Here is a 16,175-nt window from a genome sequence, read left to right on the forward strand (position 1 = left end):
GAGCTTGTTCAAACTCATGTCTATTGAGTCGGTGATGCCATCCAACCATATCATTCTCTGTTGTCCCCTTCTCTTCCTGCCTTCAATCTTTCCCAGCATAAGGGTCTTTTCTAATGAGTCAGTTCTTCGAATTAGGTGGCCAAAGTACTGGAGCTTCAACGTCAGTACTTCCAATAAATATTCAGGACTGATTTCCTTTGATTGGACATCTACTGCCCTTCAGTTTATGGTTGGCAGGAAAATACTGGTAACAAGAATAACAGTATTTCTCTGCCATCAATAAGCTTCTGAAGCATATCATCTCCAGAAAAACCTTTTCTGCAGAGCCTGGAAAAATGTTAATCCCCAGTCTCAATGGAAAAATCCCACTTGCCACTGAAACTATAGAGAAATTCATTATTTAAGAATGCTAAATATTTGCACAATTGTCCCTTTCTGCATCTTTGTTTCTCTGTGGATCTAATCCATGTTATGCAGTTAAGTTTGGAAATTTATTTGGAGATTTACCATATCCATCTAAATCATCCTATATAATACCTAGGAAATCTCCTGAATTGATACACTCAGATGTTTAGGAATGATGATGAGGAAGACAATAACAATGATGAAGGCATAAACTATTTATTCCAATCCACGCCAATCCCTAGCCTAAAGTCACATGTTAAACTGAAGGGACAGTGAGCCCCATGCAATAATGAAGGAATAAAAATATTTTGATGCAGGGAGAAATAACATTGTCTCTTCAACTCGGACTTAATTATATTCTACCTTGTATTGTTCCCTAATTGTTCCATTTGTGTGAGCTTTGTTTCCACAACTTCGTTAAGCATTGACTCCTTAAGGGCAGAAATATTTAACACCGCTTTGGAATTAATCATATTTCACATAATGCCGAGCACATGATAAATGTGTAGTAAATAAAAATACATTTTTCAGCTCTTCACAAATCCATTTTCCTTCTAATCCTTTCTGAATTGTCAGTTTTAAAACATGAGAAATTAGAACAACTGTGTAGCTTCTGAGCTACGGATCTTTCAAAAATATTCCATAAACTATACAGAGGGAACAAGTCGAGAATTTGGTTGTATTCTCTTTTAAAAAAAATGTTTGTGATATTTTTAATATTTTATAAGTTTAAAACAGAGTTAAAATATGTTTATTCAATCAAATATATAAATACCTAAATGCCTATGAAAATGCAATATTGTGAATTTATTAGACTTTGTTTTGGAAAGAGACCTCAGGACTTTTAGGCCTCTTTTATTTTATTTTATTTTAATTTTTCAGTTCAGTTCAGCCACTCAGTCGTGTCCAACTCTGCGATCCAGAAAGTGGCACCATCCCTATGGTCATTGAGAGATAGTGAATAAACCCTAAATTAATTCTGAAAAATTCTAGCTGCAAAATTTAAATATAAATCAAAGGTGTTCTTCGTATTCATAGCAAGTTAAATGGCCTATTAAGAATTCAAAACTGTTCTACAACTTTATTAGGTATATTTCCTCTAATAGCATAGAAATTATACTGAAAGAGCTTGAAAATAAAATATAAACAGTGCCATGTAAGTAAGAATACTAGTCAGAAATCAGAAAGTTTTACAGAGACCATAATGTAATCAAAAAGGAATCTGAAACTCAAATATAAACAACTTAAAATTATCCATGTTGCTTTGAACATTTTTTTGGTAATAGAACAATTTCTCCTGAGGATAAGCAGTAATGTTCTTTTTCTCTCCTGCAGTATGAGAAGAAATTTCATCATTAATGACAAGTAAGCAGAATATTAATGCAATTATTGAGTTGTGAATCCAAAAATGACTTTCTGATTGTTAAGGAGGGTAGATCACCAAGTTTATGAATATGTTCAACAATATATGGCTATGTGGCTGCTTTGCATTACTTTTTTATTGTCTAGAGTACACTTGATTTAAAAGTTTGCACAAAGGTCTTTCAGATATTATGGTCCCTATTTTATGACTGTTGGTAAAATTAAGAAAGTAACTGGCATAAATAGTTGGCTGAGTGTTTGAAATTACCATCCCTTTAGACATTAAAAAGTTTCTCTGTCTGGAGTTCAATTTTAAGAAAGAACTAGCATGACAGGAATGGGCTTTTTACACTTGTGTCTAGGTGAAGTAGTTGGTTAAATGGACACCAGCAAAACAGCAAACAGACGCTAACCTCTCAGATCAGAAGCCATGCTTCTTCTGCATCTAGGAAGACAGTACATCTGTCACCACATCTACCCTGAAAATACTTTAATAACCATGGAACTTTTTTAACAAGTTCAGATATTGATGCCAGGCCCCGTTTTTAGAATGCTGAATATGCACCATATTGGCTGGCCCAGGAGCTGGAAGAGGACATTTAAGAGTAGGCTAAGACAATACACAGGAGTGAATTTTGGGCTAGCTACTCCTAGAAAATGAACTAGTAATGATGCAGATACGCCAACTGGCATTTACGCAGATTTCATGTTTCACTATACTGGAATAATTAGAAAACTTAAGAGGCATACATCTTTAACGATAGACCTTTCCAGAGAATTTGGCACACTCTACTTCTCATATTTACACTAATTTTTATTAGTTTTTCTTTTTATGTGATCTCGAGTGACATCTCTTACTCAGCAAATTCTTCCTTGAGTAAAGAGAAAAATGAGAATTGGGACAGATAAATGCTAGCCCAGAATTATTTCTTTTTATTTGAGTCTCATATGAAATAGACTGTTCACTCTCCCCTCCCCACATACTTAAAACTTAACTTCCTTAAGAAAATACCATCAAAAATCTCAACAAACAATTAAATGGTTACCCTTCTGGCACATCTTAGGTCTTAGAAGACTTCATTATTGGGCATAATTTTCCTGGTCAACCCAAACCAGTATCTTGGTGCCTGAGCACAATCAGAAGCAAATGGAAGAGTTCCCACAAAGTACACAGAGCGCACAGCCATACACATCCACTCAGCAGCTCTGAAGTCATCCACAAGCTCCCAGGTCCCCAGACTGCCTCCCCGACCCCCACCCCCACCACATAAGGACAGAATGGCAGAGTGGACATGAGGGAGTTCTCAAAGCTAGGCAGAAATTGTTTTGGGTTTATCACTTCAATATATGATTTTATACAAGTTTCTTAATCTCTTTGTGTCTATATCCTTATCCATATAAAATTACTAATGCCTAACTTGCTGAGTTATTCTGAAGATTAAATAAGATGATCTCTATCAGTACATGGCAAATTTTATTATCATTATGATTAGTGTTACCAGAGCTGCCATCTATGGGCTCACACAGTCGGACACACGACTGAAGTGACTTAGCAGCAGCAGCAGCAGTATCCTTACTGTATGATACATAATGTCCTTAGCTAGCTCATCTGGATAGGAAATATTGGATGGATACAGCTATAACTAATGCTCTCTCCCCCCTACATACCACTGGAAATTCCTATTATTTGGGGACAAATGAAACAGAACAGTGCAATGAGTTTGTAATCAACCAAGAAAGCATTCAAAGCTCATCAACCAATCACAATAACTATAAAATAAAGAGAACATTCACATGATAGTATCAAGTAGTGAGTCTCAAAATGAGAGAGATAGCAGCACGGACTGTCATAATAGTCAATGACACTAAAAACAGTATTCACTGTGGTAGCCTTTGTATCCAAATAAACTCATCGAATCCTCACAGCAACCTTATGCAGTAGTGACAATTCACCCTGTTGTAACACTTGAGGAAACAGGCAGAAATAACTCACCGAAGGCTCACAGCTAATAAATGGTAGACTTTAGGTTACAACCTAGGCCATCTTGCTCCAGAGTCTGTACTTTTTGACGTGGATGCCTCTTAATCAAAGGCAGCATTAATGGGGCAATATTTTCTGTTGCAGAAATTATTTAGGAGCATAGGATAAAGATGGTAATACATGTGGAAGTGATTTTATTTTTATTTTCACTGATGATAGTTCCTGAAACATTAATATTATTTGTACAAGGGAAAGTTAAGGGACTTTGACCTGGTTCTCAGCCCCTAACTTGCTGCCCAGTCAGGCTGTCTTTATACATGATGTATACAGCCAAGGTTAACTGAGTGATCAGTGCACTTAATGAGACAATAGACACCAAGCATTTAGCAAATTAATCTTTTGTCGGGAACACAGATAGACCTAGAGATGATCATACTGAGCGGAACTAAACCAGACTGAGAAAGAAAACTATATATTAATAAGATATCACTTACATGTAGAATCTAAACACTGATAAAAATGAACTTATTTATAAAACAGAAACAGACATATAGACAGAAAAGAAACTTATGGTTACCAAAGGGGAAGAAGATGTGGGAGGAACAACTTAAGAGTTTGGGATTAACATACACACTATATACAGAAAATAGATACATTACAAAAAAAGGATTTACTGTATACTCAGTATTTTGTAATAATCTATGAGGGAAAAGAATCTTAAAAAATATAGATATATATTTATATATGTGTCTACATATATATTTATATATGTGTCTACATATATATCAGAGAAAGCAATGGCACCCCACTCCAGTACTCTTGCCTAGAAACTCCCATAGACGGAGGAGCCTGGTAGGCTGCAGTCCATGGGGTTGCTGAGAGTTGGACACAACTCAGTGACTTCACTTTGACTTTTCACTTTCATGCACTGGAAAAGGAAATGGCAACCCACTCCAGTGTTCTTGACTGGAGAACCCCAGGGACAGGGGAGCCTGGTGGGCTGCCGTCTCTGGGGTCGCACAGAGTCGGACAGGACTGAAGCGACTTAGCAGCAGCTACATATATATATCTGAGTAACTGTGCTATATAACTGAAACTAACACAATGTTGTAATAATGTTGTAATAATGCTGTAAAGAACAATGTTGAATAGGAACCTGGAATGGTAGGTCCATGCTGCTGATGAATTATGGATGGAGGTTCTTGACATTGTACAGGAGACAGGAATCAAGACCATCCCCAAGAAAAAGAAATCCAAAAAAGCAAAATGGCTGTCTGGAGAGGCCTTACAAATAGCTGTGAAAAGAAGAAAAAAGAAAAGCAAAGGAGAAAAAGAAAGATATACCCATTTGAATGCAGATTTCCAAAGAATAGCAAGGAGAGATAAGAAAGCCTTCCTCAGAGATCAATGCAAGGAAATAGAGGAAAACAACAGGATGGGAAAGACTAGAGATCTCTCCAAGAAAATTAGAGATACCAAGGGAATATTTCATGCAAAGATGGGCTCAATAAAGGACAGAAATGGTATGGACCTAACAGAAGCAGAAGATATTAAGAAGAGGTGGCAAGAACACACAAAGAACTGTACAAAAAGATCTTTATGACCCAGATAATCATGATGGTACAATCACTCACCTAGAGCCAGACATCCTGGAATGTGAAGTCAAGTGGGCCTTAGGAAGCATCTCTATGAACAAAGGTAGTGGAGGTGATGAAATTCAAGTTGAGCTATTTCAAATTCTAAAAGATTTGAAAAAGTGCTGCACTCAATATGTCAGCAAATTTGGAAAACTCAACAATGGCCACAGGACTGGAAAATGTCAATTTTCATTCCAATCCCAAAGAAAGGCAATGCCAAAGAATGCTCAAAGTACCACACAACAGCACTCATCTCATACACTAGTAATGCTCAAAATTCTCCAAGCCAGGCTTCAGCAGTACGTGAACTGTGAACTTCCAGATGTTCAAGCTGGTTTTAGGAAAGCCAGAGGAACCAGAGATCAAATTGCCAACATACGCTTGATCATCAAAAAAGCAAGAGAGTTACAGAAAAACATCTATTTCTGCTTTACTGACTATGCCAAAGCCTTTGACTGTGTGGATCACAACAAACTGTGGAAAATTCTGAAGAAGATGGGAATATCAGAGCACCTGACCTGCCTCTTGAAAAACCTGTATGCAGGTCAGGAAGCAATAGTTAGAACTGGACATGGAACAACAGACTAGTTCCAAATAGGAAAAGGAGTACATCAAGGCTGTATAGTCACCCTGCTTATTTAGTTTCTATGCAGAGTACATCATAAGAAATGCTGGGCTGGAAGAAGCACAAGCTAGAATCAAGATTTCTGGGAGAAATATCAATAACCTCAGATATGCAGATGACACTACCCTTACGGCAGAAAGCAAAGAAGAACTAAAGAGCCTCTTGATGAAAGTGAAAGAGGAGAGTGAAAAAGTTGGCTTCAATCTCAACATTCAGAAAACTAAGATCATAGCATCTGGTCCCATCACTTCATGGCAAATAGATGGGGAAATGGTGGAAACAGTGGCTATCTTTATTTTTCTGGGCTCCAAAATCACAGATGCAGATGGTGATGCAGCCATGAAATTAAGACGCTTACTCCTTGGAAGGAAAGTTATGACCAACCTAGATAGCATATTAAAAAGCAGAGACATTACTTTGTCAACCAATGTCTGTTTAGTCAAGGCTATGGTTTTTCCAGTAGTCATGTATGTATGTGAGAGTTGAACTATAAAGAAAGCTGAGAACCAAAGAATTGATGCTTTTGAACTGTGGTGTTGGAGAAGACTCTTGGACTGCAAGGAGATCCAACTAGTCCATCCTAAAGAAGATCAGTCCTGAATGTTCATTTGGAAGGACTGATGTTGAAGCTGAAACTCCTATACTTTGGCTACCTCATGCGAAAAGCTGACTCATTTGAAAAGACCCTGATGCTGTGAAAGATTGAGGGCAAGAGGAGGAGGGGATGACAGAGGATGAGATGGTTGGGTGGCATCACCGACTCAGTGGACATGAGTTTGGATAGACTTTGGGAGTTGGTGATGGACAGGGAGTCCTAGCGTGCTGTGGTTCATGGGGTCACAAAGAGTCGGACACGACTGAGCAACTGAACTGAACTGAACACAATGTTGCAAATCAACTGTACTTCAATTTAAAAAAAAGAATTTAGCAGAGTATGTGGCATTACATAATGGAAAGTTGCATGTTTTCTTTTAAAAACAGTTAATAATTAAGGCAACATAGTCAAAACAAAATTATTCTCCCCTGTATAATAGAATATCTGGGAGTAACAATATGTGCCTACTGTGGTATATAACCTGTAATGAGTACCACACATTATTCTAAATCTTCACTAGTCTAGGAAGGAGAGACGTGTTATCACAATTTTATGGATGGACAAAATAAGTGGCAGAAGTGGGTTTTAAAACATGACCTACTGGAAAATAAACTTCACTGCGTTGTTTTCTCTGTTTCATTTTCCCATCTGTTTTCAATAGCTGAACTTTTTCAACAATTGCAATGTGCAGTTATCCTTTAATTGAACCCTCGCAACCCTATGAAGTAGACAGTCCCACTACACCTGCTCAATGCCTTCTTGGGTCACACTCTGCCCGGAGTACTAACCCTCCTCTAAGAGTTTCCCCAGTAGGATTTCAAAACCTTCTTGAGTGAACCTAAGCTTAAAGCGGTGGGGGTGTCCCTGGAATATGTCCCCACATTCAGGTCACCTGAGAACACTAAGATGGCCCTCAGCATCTCAATGGATCGGGGTTGGGTAAGAAGTTCCCACGCTCTTCAGTTACTCCTTACCAGCATTCTTTCAGCTTTTGTGTGATGAGGGGTATTATATCATGGTTCAGTCTGACTTTCTACCAAAGAGAAAAAAGCAATGGAAAGTTGGCATCTCTCATGGGGACTATACCTCCATTCCAGAGCAATTCTGATCATTTTCTTTTTTGTCCTACAACTGAATGCCTTTTCCACTCACAATCAATAGAAAAAGAATAGAGAGATATTAAATTAAATATCATTATAACTAATTGTAATATTTTATAATCAGCCAAAAGCATGGCTGATATACAAAGGCTTATTAACAGCTAAAAAAATTAAAACTCAAGTGTTCTGGATTTGATACAATGACGAATGATATATAGGAAGCTAGTATATAAACAAAAAGAAAAAACGTGGCATATTCAGAAAATACTGTGTAGATAGACTACAACAATGAGTTAACAAACTAAGCATATAATACTTTCAATTCAATGCCTTTAAACCTTTTGTTCCTCTTCATTAAAAGGCAAATATTTCTAAGGCTTTCATATTCATTCATCCATGACTTTTATTTTAAGCTCCCAGTGCATTTCATTTTAACACCTAGACATGATTTTAATTCAATTACACAGCATTAAGCTAGGCACCCAAGAATATCACCCACAGTGAAATTATATCAAGATTTACACTTGGTCTTCACCTGCCAGTTCACAATAAAGGAAATCTGATGGGGACCCAAAGGAAGGAATGGAATGCACTTATCCTCTCAAGCTTTATTACTTTGTATTAGCTGATAAAAATGAAATCTTATGTGATTCTTTACTTAGCACAGCCAGACATATTACTGTTTAATATTTTCTCAGAGATAATATCTAAAGGCTAGTCCCATGAATCACAATCAAAATGTAATATGGACAAAAATAACCAAGAAATGAATTATAATTACCAAATACAGTCCTAGCTGGAACTGATTCCTTATTTATCCAGAATGAAACTTGAGAAAGAATTACTGTCATAATACATGGAATGTATGTTTGAATCATAAAATAACCCATCTTCCTTCTGAGGTGAAAGTAAACCGTCATAACAATATATTCACCTGTGAACGAAGCATGAGGAAAATTGTTATATTAATATGTTCTGTGAGCAAATATTCAATGGTTTTATAATCATATTTCAGACTAACAAACCATATTCTAGGCAAAGAAAGTATCTGCTCTGCATGACAGTACAAGCATTGAGAAATATGAAGTTCCCAACAAGGGGAAAACAATACTGAGCATCATTACATAGAAAAACATTTCTGTTGTTACATCGTGTTTAAGCAATTTAATAAGTTGGGCTATAATTTTATAAAAATTCTTTCAGTGCTTTCTATTTTAAAGATCTAACACTGCAAAAGCAATTAGACTTCATTTTCAGCATTTTTAAGAGCAGAATTTAGAGTTAACTTTTATGGAAAATCACTAGAAAAAAAAACATGAAAATACACACACCTATATGAAAATATAAAGCCCCATTTTAGAAAGAATTGTAATACACAGCTATACATTGTATATACATATACACTTAGAGAAACGTTCCTTACTGTTTTAGTTTCAGGAAAAAATTTTCTTTCTAAATGTGATATATGTGAAAAATAAAAAATAAAAAAACACATATAGACCCATCCATAACATCCCTGAGTTCAGGTATGTTTTATTAGCATTTAGACAAAAACCTAAATAAGATAGTAAGTAAATATATCATAAGATTTCTCATGATATGAGATTTTTATCTCTTGATAAAATTTTTAATATTACATCTGAAAGTAACATGTTAAGAAAGTAACTCAGGAAGCAGTAGCCTTATCCTCAGACTGAAGACTCAAATCTTCCCAAAACATGTTTTTAATACCACTTACAGGCTGGAAAATAAATGTTTTCAAAAAAATATTTTTCCTGGTTATACACATACATAAGGAATAGTTTAAGAACAAGCAATAATCAGCTATTTTTCTCCCACTGAATATGACAAAAACTAAGTCCTATGATTCTTTCCATTCACATCCCCAAAACAAATACAGACCAAGAATCCTCAATAATAATCATCCATCTACTCACATGACAGCTTTAATATATGCCCTTATAATATTTTATAATTAAATTTTATATTTTGCCTTTACTTTTGAAAAAGGATAGAGTAAGTAGCACCACAAAAATTGTTTTTTTCTAGATGAAAAAAATAGATCTGGGGAAAGTACTAAAAAACAGAAAATTCAGTGTTCAAAAAATCAATGATCAGATTTCCTACCTGAGAATTCTGTTGAAAATAGTTTTGATATATTTGATCATTGACTTTTTTTCTGAAAAAGAAAACCAGCTCATTTCTTGCATCTCAGCAACTCAGAATTTATTTTAAACTAAAACAAGATTTAAATATAAAGAAAGAGAATTCTCAACTGTGAGCTATGCATCAACTCTATTTCTGGAAACTTTTAGCTGGACCCCGAAAACACAAGATATTTCAATGAAGAAGCTAGTGCCAAGTTGCATATTGGTTTAAATTACTGAATGTCTCACCCGTGATGGATTTGATAGTTTCACTTGATACGGTTTGCCCAATCAAGTCATACTGAACTAAGCTGGAAGACTCCTTTGGAACTTCTACTGATTTCTCAGGACCTTTTGTCCAGGTATAAATCATCTCACTCTTCGGATAGGCATCTGGAGGACAGCAGAGAAGGTGGTTAGTCAGGGCTCCTTTTCCATCTGCACTGACAGTCAATGATTAAGAATATTACACATGTTCAAGAAAGATGGAATAAATGAAAACAAGAATCATTATGATCTATTCAAACATGTTTAAGATTGACAAAACTGTAGAGATTAAATAAGCAGTCTTGCAACTGGGCATATTTCTCATTTTTATGCCAAAGGTTTACAGGACAAGAGACTAAAACGAAGGCAACTAAAATGAGATCTATGCATCAGTGCCCTTGGATATGTTTCCATACTAATAGGATAAACAGGTGAAAAGCAGAATATCCCCCACCCAAAGTACTGTCCAACTGCTATTCCTTTCCCTTCTAGCTCACTTCTAATACTTGACCAATATTGACATCTTCCTTCCTCATGCAGCTCTCTCAATTAGAAACATACCAGATGCTGCCTATAATAATACAACAACAAAAACAAAAAGCAAATCCTACTTTGGAAGTGCTCTCCATGGGTCACCTATTCCAGACTCTGCCTCTGGGCAATACCCATGCTGTTCGGGAACCATTCTGCGGTTGACAACTGGCTATGCAGTTTGTAAAGCTCTCCAGGGAACGTACTTACACAACCAATTCCTCTACCTTTAAACTCTCACAATCAGAACATTTTCCCTTCCATCTTCAGCAAATCCCTCCCGGCGGCAATTCAAGCCCATTTTCTATTATTTTGTGTTCAGTGCACATGGAGACCAGCTGCTTGCTTACCAGCCTACCCAGAACAGATAGCTTGGCTCACACACAGATGAGTTCAAAAGAACCAAGATGAATTGTGTGCTGCCCTCTGCAAAGATTCCTAAAATGGCTAGAGCACAGTAGGCCCTCAGTGAAAATGTTTAATTCTGCAAAAGGGGTTAGTACCTAGGGAGACTATCTCTACAAATGACTTTGCAAAACAAGCTATAAGGCTTGTGTTGTCATTTAGTGGTGTACAATCAGGTCTCAAGGTTTATCTTCTGAAGTATATCCATGAATAAATCATACATTTAAAGCCTCAGAATGCTAAGATCCTGTCCATGATATTTTAAGTCAGGTATCCTTTCTGTCCGTGTATTTTTCTGTTTTTATCTTTTCTCATCAAATCACTGGTTGGAGAGCAAAGGACTCACTCTAGTTTCAAGTTAACCCAACTTGAATATTGTGATTACTGAGAGTTATAAAAAGAATGGTGACTGCCAAGTCTCATTAAGTTAAGCAATAAGCAATAATAACAGCAGGCAACAATTTCACAATCATTGTGACTGAGAATCTGAAGCAATAGTAAAAGTCAGCATCTATTTTTGGTAGATTCTGATTGAGTCAAATATTTGAGGCAGACGTGAGAAGAGGCAAGCACATTTTGCTGACATCTCTGAGAGGGGAGCTTGGGTGAAAGAGATTCCTTATTCTGTCCTACCCATTCATTTCATCCTTTTGCCTTCACCACCACAAAATATCCCAAATCCACGTGTCTTACACCTCCTCTGATACTATAATCTAGTCTATGTCACCACCATCCATCTATTAAGACACAGCCTCCAGCTCTTCTGTGTTTCTACAATCCATTCTCCCTAGAATGAACAGAAAGCGTGATCTTACTGGGACCAGAATTGAAAACTATTTGTACTATAATAATTTAAATTTCACTCAAGATAGCTCTAATCTAGATAAAGTCCTTTCTCAACCACCCTTAGTAAAACCTTCCAAAGGCATCCAATAGCACTTAGAACAATATCCAAACTAATTAGTGTAGTCCATAAGGTACTATACTATCTTGTTCTGCCTACATATAGACCATCCCTCCTAATCTGTGTTGGTCATGCTTCAGCCATTTTTACACTAATAGTGCTGCTTATGTTATTCTAACCCATGTCATGTCAGGAAGCCCTGAACCTTCTTTTTCTTTTACCAAGTCTACCATAAAGGTTTCTGCTTGTAACAGAAGCTGTTAAATTTTAAAAATGAAAAAAATCATTTACTCTTTCTCTGATACACTACCAACACAAGGAGTTCAGTGGTCCCTAAATTTCACCACTGATCACCAACCTATTAACTATGACTCAATCTACCTAGGCTATCTAGGTAGCAAATAGAAATAATTTTTGCTTCTGGTGAGGGAAAGGGGGTTGTTTTTACCTCTTAATTTAAATATATTAGGTAATAAACTGTCTCTTAAAAGTCAAACCTTGGACAAGTCATTGTCACGGACAATGATTTAAATGTTAGACTATGGAAAATCATGAACATACAAAAACATCAGCTTGCATGAGGTAACCATAAATCCTAACCACAATCTGATTGTAACTTACAACTCCCAAATTTCAAAGGGCAGGCATGGCCATCCATGGGGAAGTCCACCAATCTCATGGGACATTCTGCACTTATGGTGAGTCTATGATTGAAAAAAGGCAATTAAATAAAATCAAAACTTAAAAAAATTTTTTATAGATTCCTCAGTGAGGAAGAAGGAAGAAAGGAAGGAAAAAGGAAAGACAGGAAGGAAGGAAGGGAAGGAAGAAAAAACAGTTTAAAAAATTTAAAAAATGACTACCTCATTGTGTATAAAATTGTGCCATTTCTCATAATTCTAAAAAGTTTATTTGGAGCTGTCATATTATGTGAGACAGATTTCTTTCCATTCCTGAAGAAAGTATCAGGAGTCCATACTTTTGTTACCATCATATTGTTCAATCTCAAAATTTCAATCGGGCCATCATATTTTAGTCTTTTGTCAATCCATGTCTGTCTGAAGAACACATCCATTGTGTATTCCTAGGGAAGTTAGTTGTGACATATTCAATCACAGATGATTACACATAAATATGCAGAAAAATGCATTAAATTCTAGATTTGCCCTCAGAAAAGACTACCCCCAGATAAAAACAAATAAAAGCAAAATTTTTTTTAAATCAATGGAGCAAAAGGAGTGTCAGCAATTAAAACATGTTATGTCCATCTGATACGTTAATCTTCTACATTTGTTAGATAAATAAATTATTATACATATTAATCACTTAAGAATAATTACTCTAATTTAATAAAACTGCCAGCCACCAGGTAATTACAGTTGTACTTTGTTTTAAATCAAGTGACAAAATTAGTTAACGTGTAATAACATTGCATAATTAATCATAAAATTGTAGGCAGCTCTTTAAGACAAAGTAAAGTATGTAAAGTATGTAAAAGAGAAATCTTATATCCACAGAATTTATTAATGTTCCCCTAGGATCATTTCTTTGACCTGAAAACTGAAAATATTTAATATTAGAAAGCAAAACTGAATTTATCCTGACCAGGGCTTGATGTTCTATGGAAGTGGGAGGAGGGGTGATGAGCAAGTGGGCCAACAAGGAATTCTAAATGCAATTAGGACTACAATATAGTTTCATACCAAAACTAATTACACTCTCTAATTTTCTCCTCCACAATAATTTTCTAAGGGAAAAAATATTACATACAACATTATATTGTGGGGACAGAACGTTCTTATCTTTGTTGAGAATGACTCCAAACCAGAAAAAAAACTCAAATATTACAGCTGAAATGCAAATTAAATGTCTCACTTTTTAAAACTTTTTAGGCTGTTCTTTCACTTTCTAGCTCTGTAATCTATTATAAGATAAATGTTAATTGCCCTCTTTTCTGCATATTTTCTCCAAACCTCAAAAAGTACATTTAATTTCCCAAATACCTACCATTTCAACATCAGAAACAGGTCCAAAACTAGTGACATATATGTCAGTTTTCACTTCTGTAACAGGACCTAGTAGGCATGAATTAAACAAGTGTGAAAGGATAATTACCAATCCTACAGGCAAGGAGGATTTGATAATTAAAAAGTAAAGACAGATAAATTATGTTTTTACAAGCGTCTTATGTTTTCAGTAAGATTATGTATCTCTCCAAAAAAATGTAGACAAAAGAACAACAAAACCAGAAAGCAATATTTACTTACAGGCAAAAAGAAACCCCAATTACTTACTGCGATTCTTCGTTCTTCGAAGATACATCACCCCTGGGCACTGTTACAACAGGCAGTGCAGGGAACAAAAGCTTTTAGCCTTTGTGATTTTTTTTATAGCCCATCATCTGATTGGCTTTTAGTAAAGAAGTGAGCTGTTAAAAAGAGGGAACTTAACCACAAGAGTGAGGTAGAGAAAAACCATAATGGCTGTAAGGAACACATTTTCAGTGAGTTGAGGATATTGGTAAATAAACACAAAAATGATTGAGGTGACTTTTAACAATAGGAAGATCATCCACTGGTAATTAGGATCAAAAACAAGCTCTCCTAAAAGTCAAACCCATGTACGTTCTGCCATCTACTTGTTCTGTGATCTTGGGCATGTTACTTAACTCCTCAATGACAGCAGCCTTACCTATCAGACAAGACTATTGATGGGGATCAGATGAAATTTCTCCTATGAGAGCCTGAACACAGTTACACTTTCATGAAAGTATTTATCAAGTATTAGCTTTTCTTTGCTATTGAGATTCTTTCCTACATCCAAATAAGACTGTTTCAGGAACAAGTGTATGGGTATGTTTGGCAGAAGCGAAATATGGGAGCATCATGACAATAGGGTTGACACAGATTTTAGACAGAGGAAACTGCTGCAATCCAGGTTTAGCATGTTGCTTAAAATGAGAAATTCCGGAGTTCAAATTCGGCTCTAATAGTTTCTAATGGCATGATCTTGGTCAAGTCATATATCATCAGATACAGAGGGGGTTTTAATGGGTATTAGCTGAAATAATACATGTAAATCACTTGTTCCAGTCTCCAGAATATAGCATGCTCAATAATGATAGTAATTATTATTGTACATAATAGCAATTTTAATTACTAATAAAAATTTTAAGTTGCTGCACTCTTGAACATCATTTCCTATATGATAGTTTATAACACTGCATGGCCAGGGGCTACCTATTCCATACTGGAAAGAACAACATCTGCTATCAAGATGGACTGTTTCTCCTGAATACTGGGTAGGCAGTTGGATTTATGCCAAAAAGGACACAGAGCAATTGGAATAGCTTTATGCTCTAGGTCTAAAGTTATCTTCATAAAACAAGTGAGAGTATTTCTCCCTCTACATGGTGAAGACTGAGTCACAGAAAGAAAAGTAGTCTGAAGGAGAAAGAAAATTCTTTCTTGAATAAGTATCCTAAGAAAAATATATCCTTTGGAAGTACAGTGAGAGAAAAAGTATAAATCACGCTGATCTGCCACGAGTTTTCATTTTGTAAAAATAACATTTTCTAAAATGTTTAAAAATTTTTTCATTTTTTAAAAAAGTAACAAAAAAAAAACAGAATAAGTGTGAGAAGTTGACTAAGAAATTGAAAACAGCAACAACAAAAATATGATAGTAATAAGCTTATGAAAGCCAAAGTGCTTCAGGAATAGACAGGTAATCCAGGAAGCAAATAATGTGTGTCAAACCCTAATAGATGGAGATTTCATTCAAAAAAATTCAAAAGTGAGAGAAATCACTCTGCTAGCTTCTTAAGGACAATTGCTAAAGTGTTAAAAATATTACTTCAGTGCAAGTCAGGACAAGGAGTGATAAGTTACCCAGAAGAATTAAGGCTGAGTAGATCTTGACAATGAGACTGTTTGATGAGAATCTTGAGAAATTCAGTTACTTTGAAGATCAATTTAGGAAACTGGTTCTCAAACTTGAACTGGATCAGAACCACTCTGAAGGTTTATTAAAGCACACATGGCTGGAGCCTACCTCAGACTTCTGTAAAGTAGGTCTAAAGTAGAGCTTGAAAATTTACATTTCTAACAAGTTCCTAGGTGACGCTATTCACTTTAGTTCACATAAAATGTTTATCTATTTCCTAGAACAGTATTTATTTAGCTAACTGTGTCCTGTAAAACATTAATATTACAGG

At 35.7% G+C, this 16,175-nt stretch overlaps 1 protein-coding gene across 1 annotated transcript in view; it reads right to left on the reverse strand.

The window, feature by feature from the left end:
• GABRA4 (gamma-aminobutyric acid type A receptor subunit alpha4) overlaps window positions 1-16,175 on the reverse strand; it is a 77,696-nt gene that overhangs the window by 48,390 nt on the left and 13,131 nt on the right. Inside the window, exons 3-7 of the mRNA XM_040238142.1 lie at window positions 13,967-14,034; window positions 12,823-13,043; window positions 12,581-12,663; window positions 10,102-10,245; window positions 8,487-8,639 (exon numbers count right to left, since the gene is read on the reverse strand). Of these exons, the coding sequence (XP_040094076.1) occupies window positions 8,487-8,639; window positions 10,102-10,245; window positions 12,581-12,663; window positions 12,823-13,043; window positions 13,967-14,034 (669 nt within the window). The remainder of the gene's footprint in view (window positions 1-8,486; window positions 8,640-10,101; window positions 10,246-12,580; window positions 12,664-12,822; window positions 13,044-13,966; window positions 14,035-16,175) is intronic.

This window comes from Oryx dammah, unplaced genomic scaffold (genome assembly GCF_014754425.2).
Source record: "Oryx dammah isolate SB20612 unplaced genomic scaffold, SCBI_Odam_1.1 HiC_scaffold_3, whole genome shotgun sequence".
NCBI lineage: Eukaryota > Metazoa > Chordata > Mammalia > Artiodactyla > Bovidae > Oryx > Oryx dammah.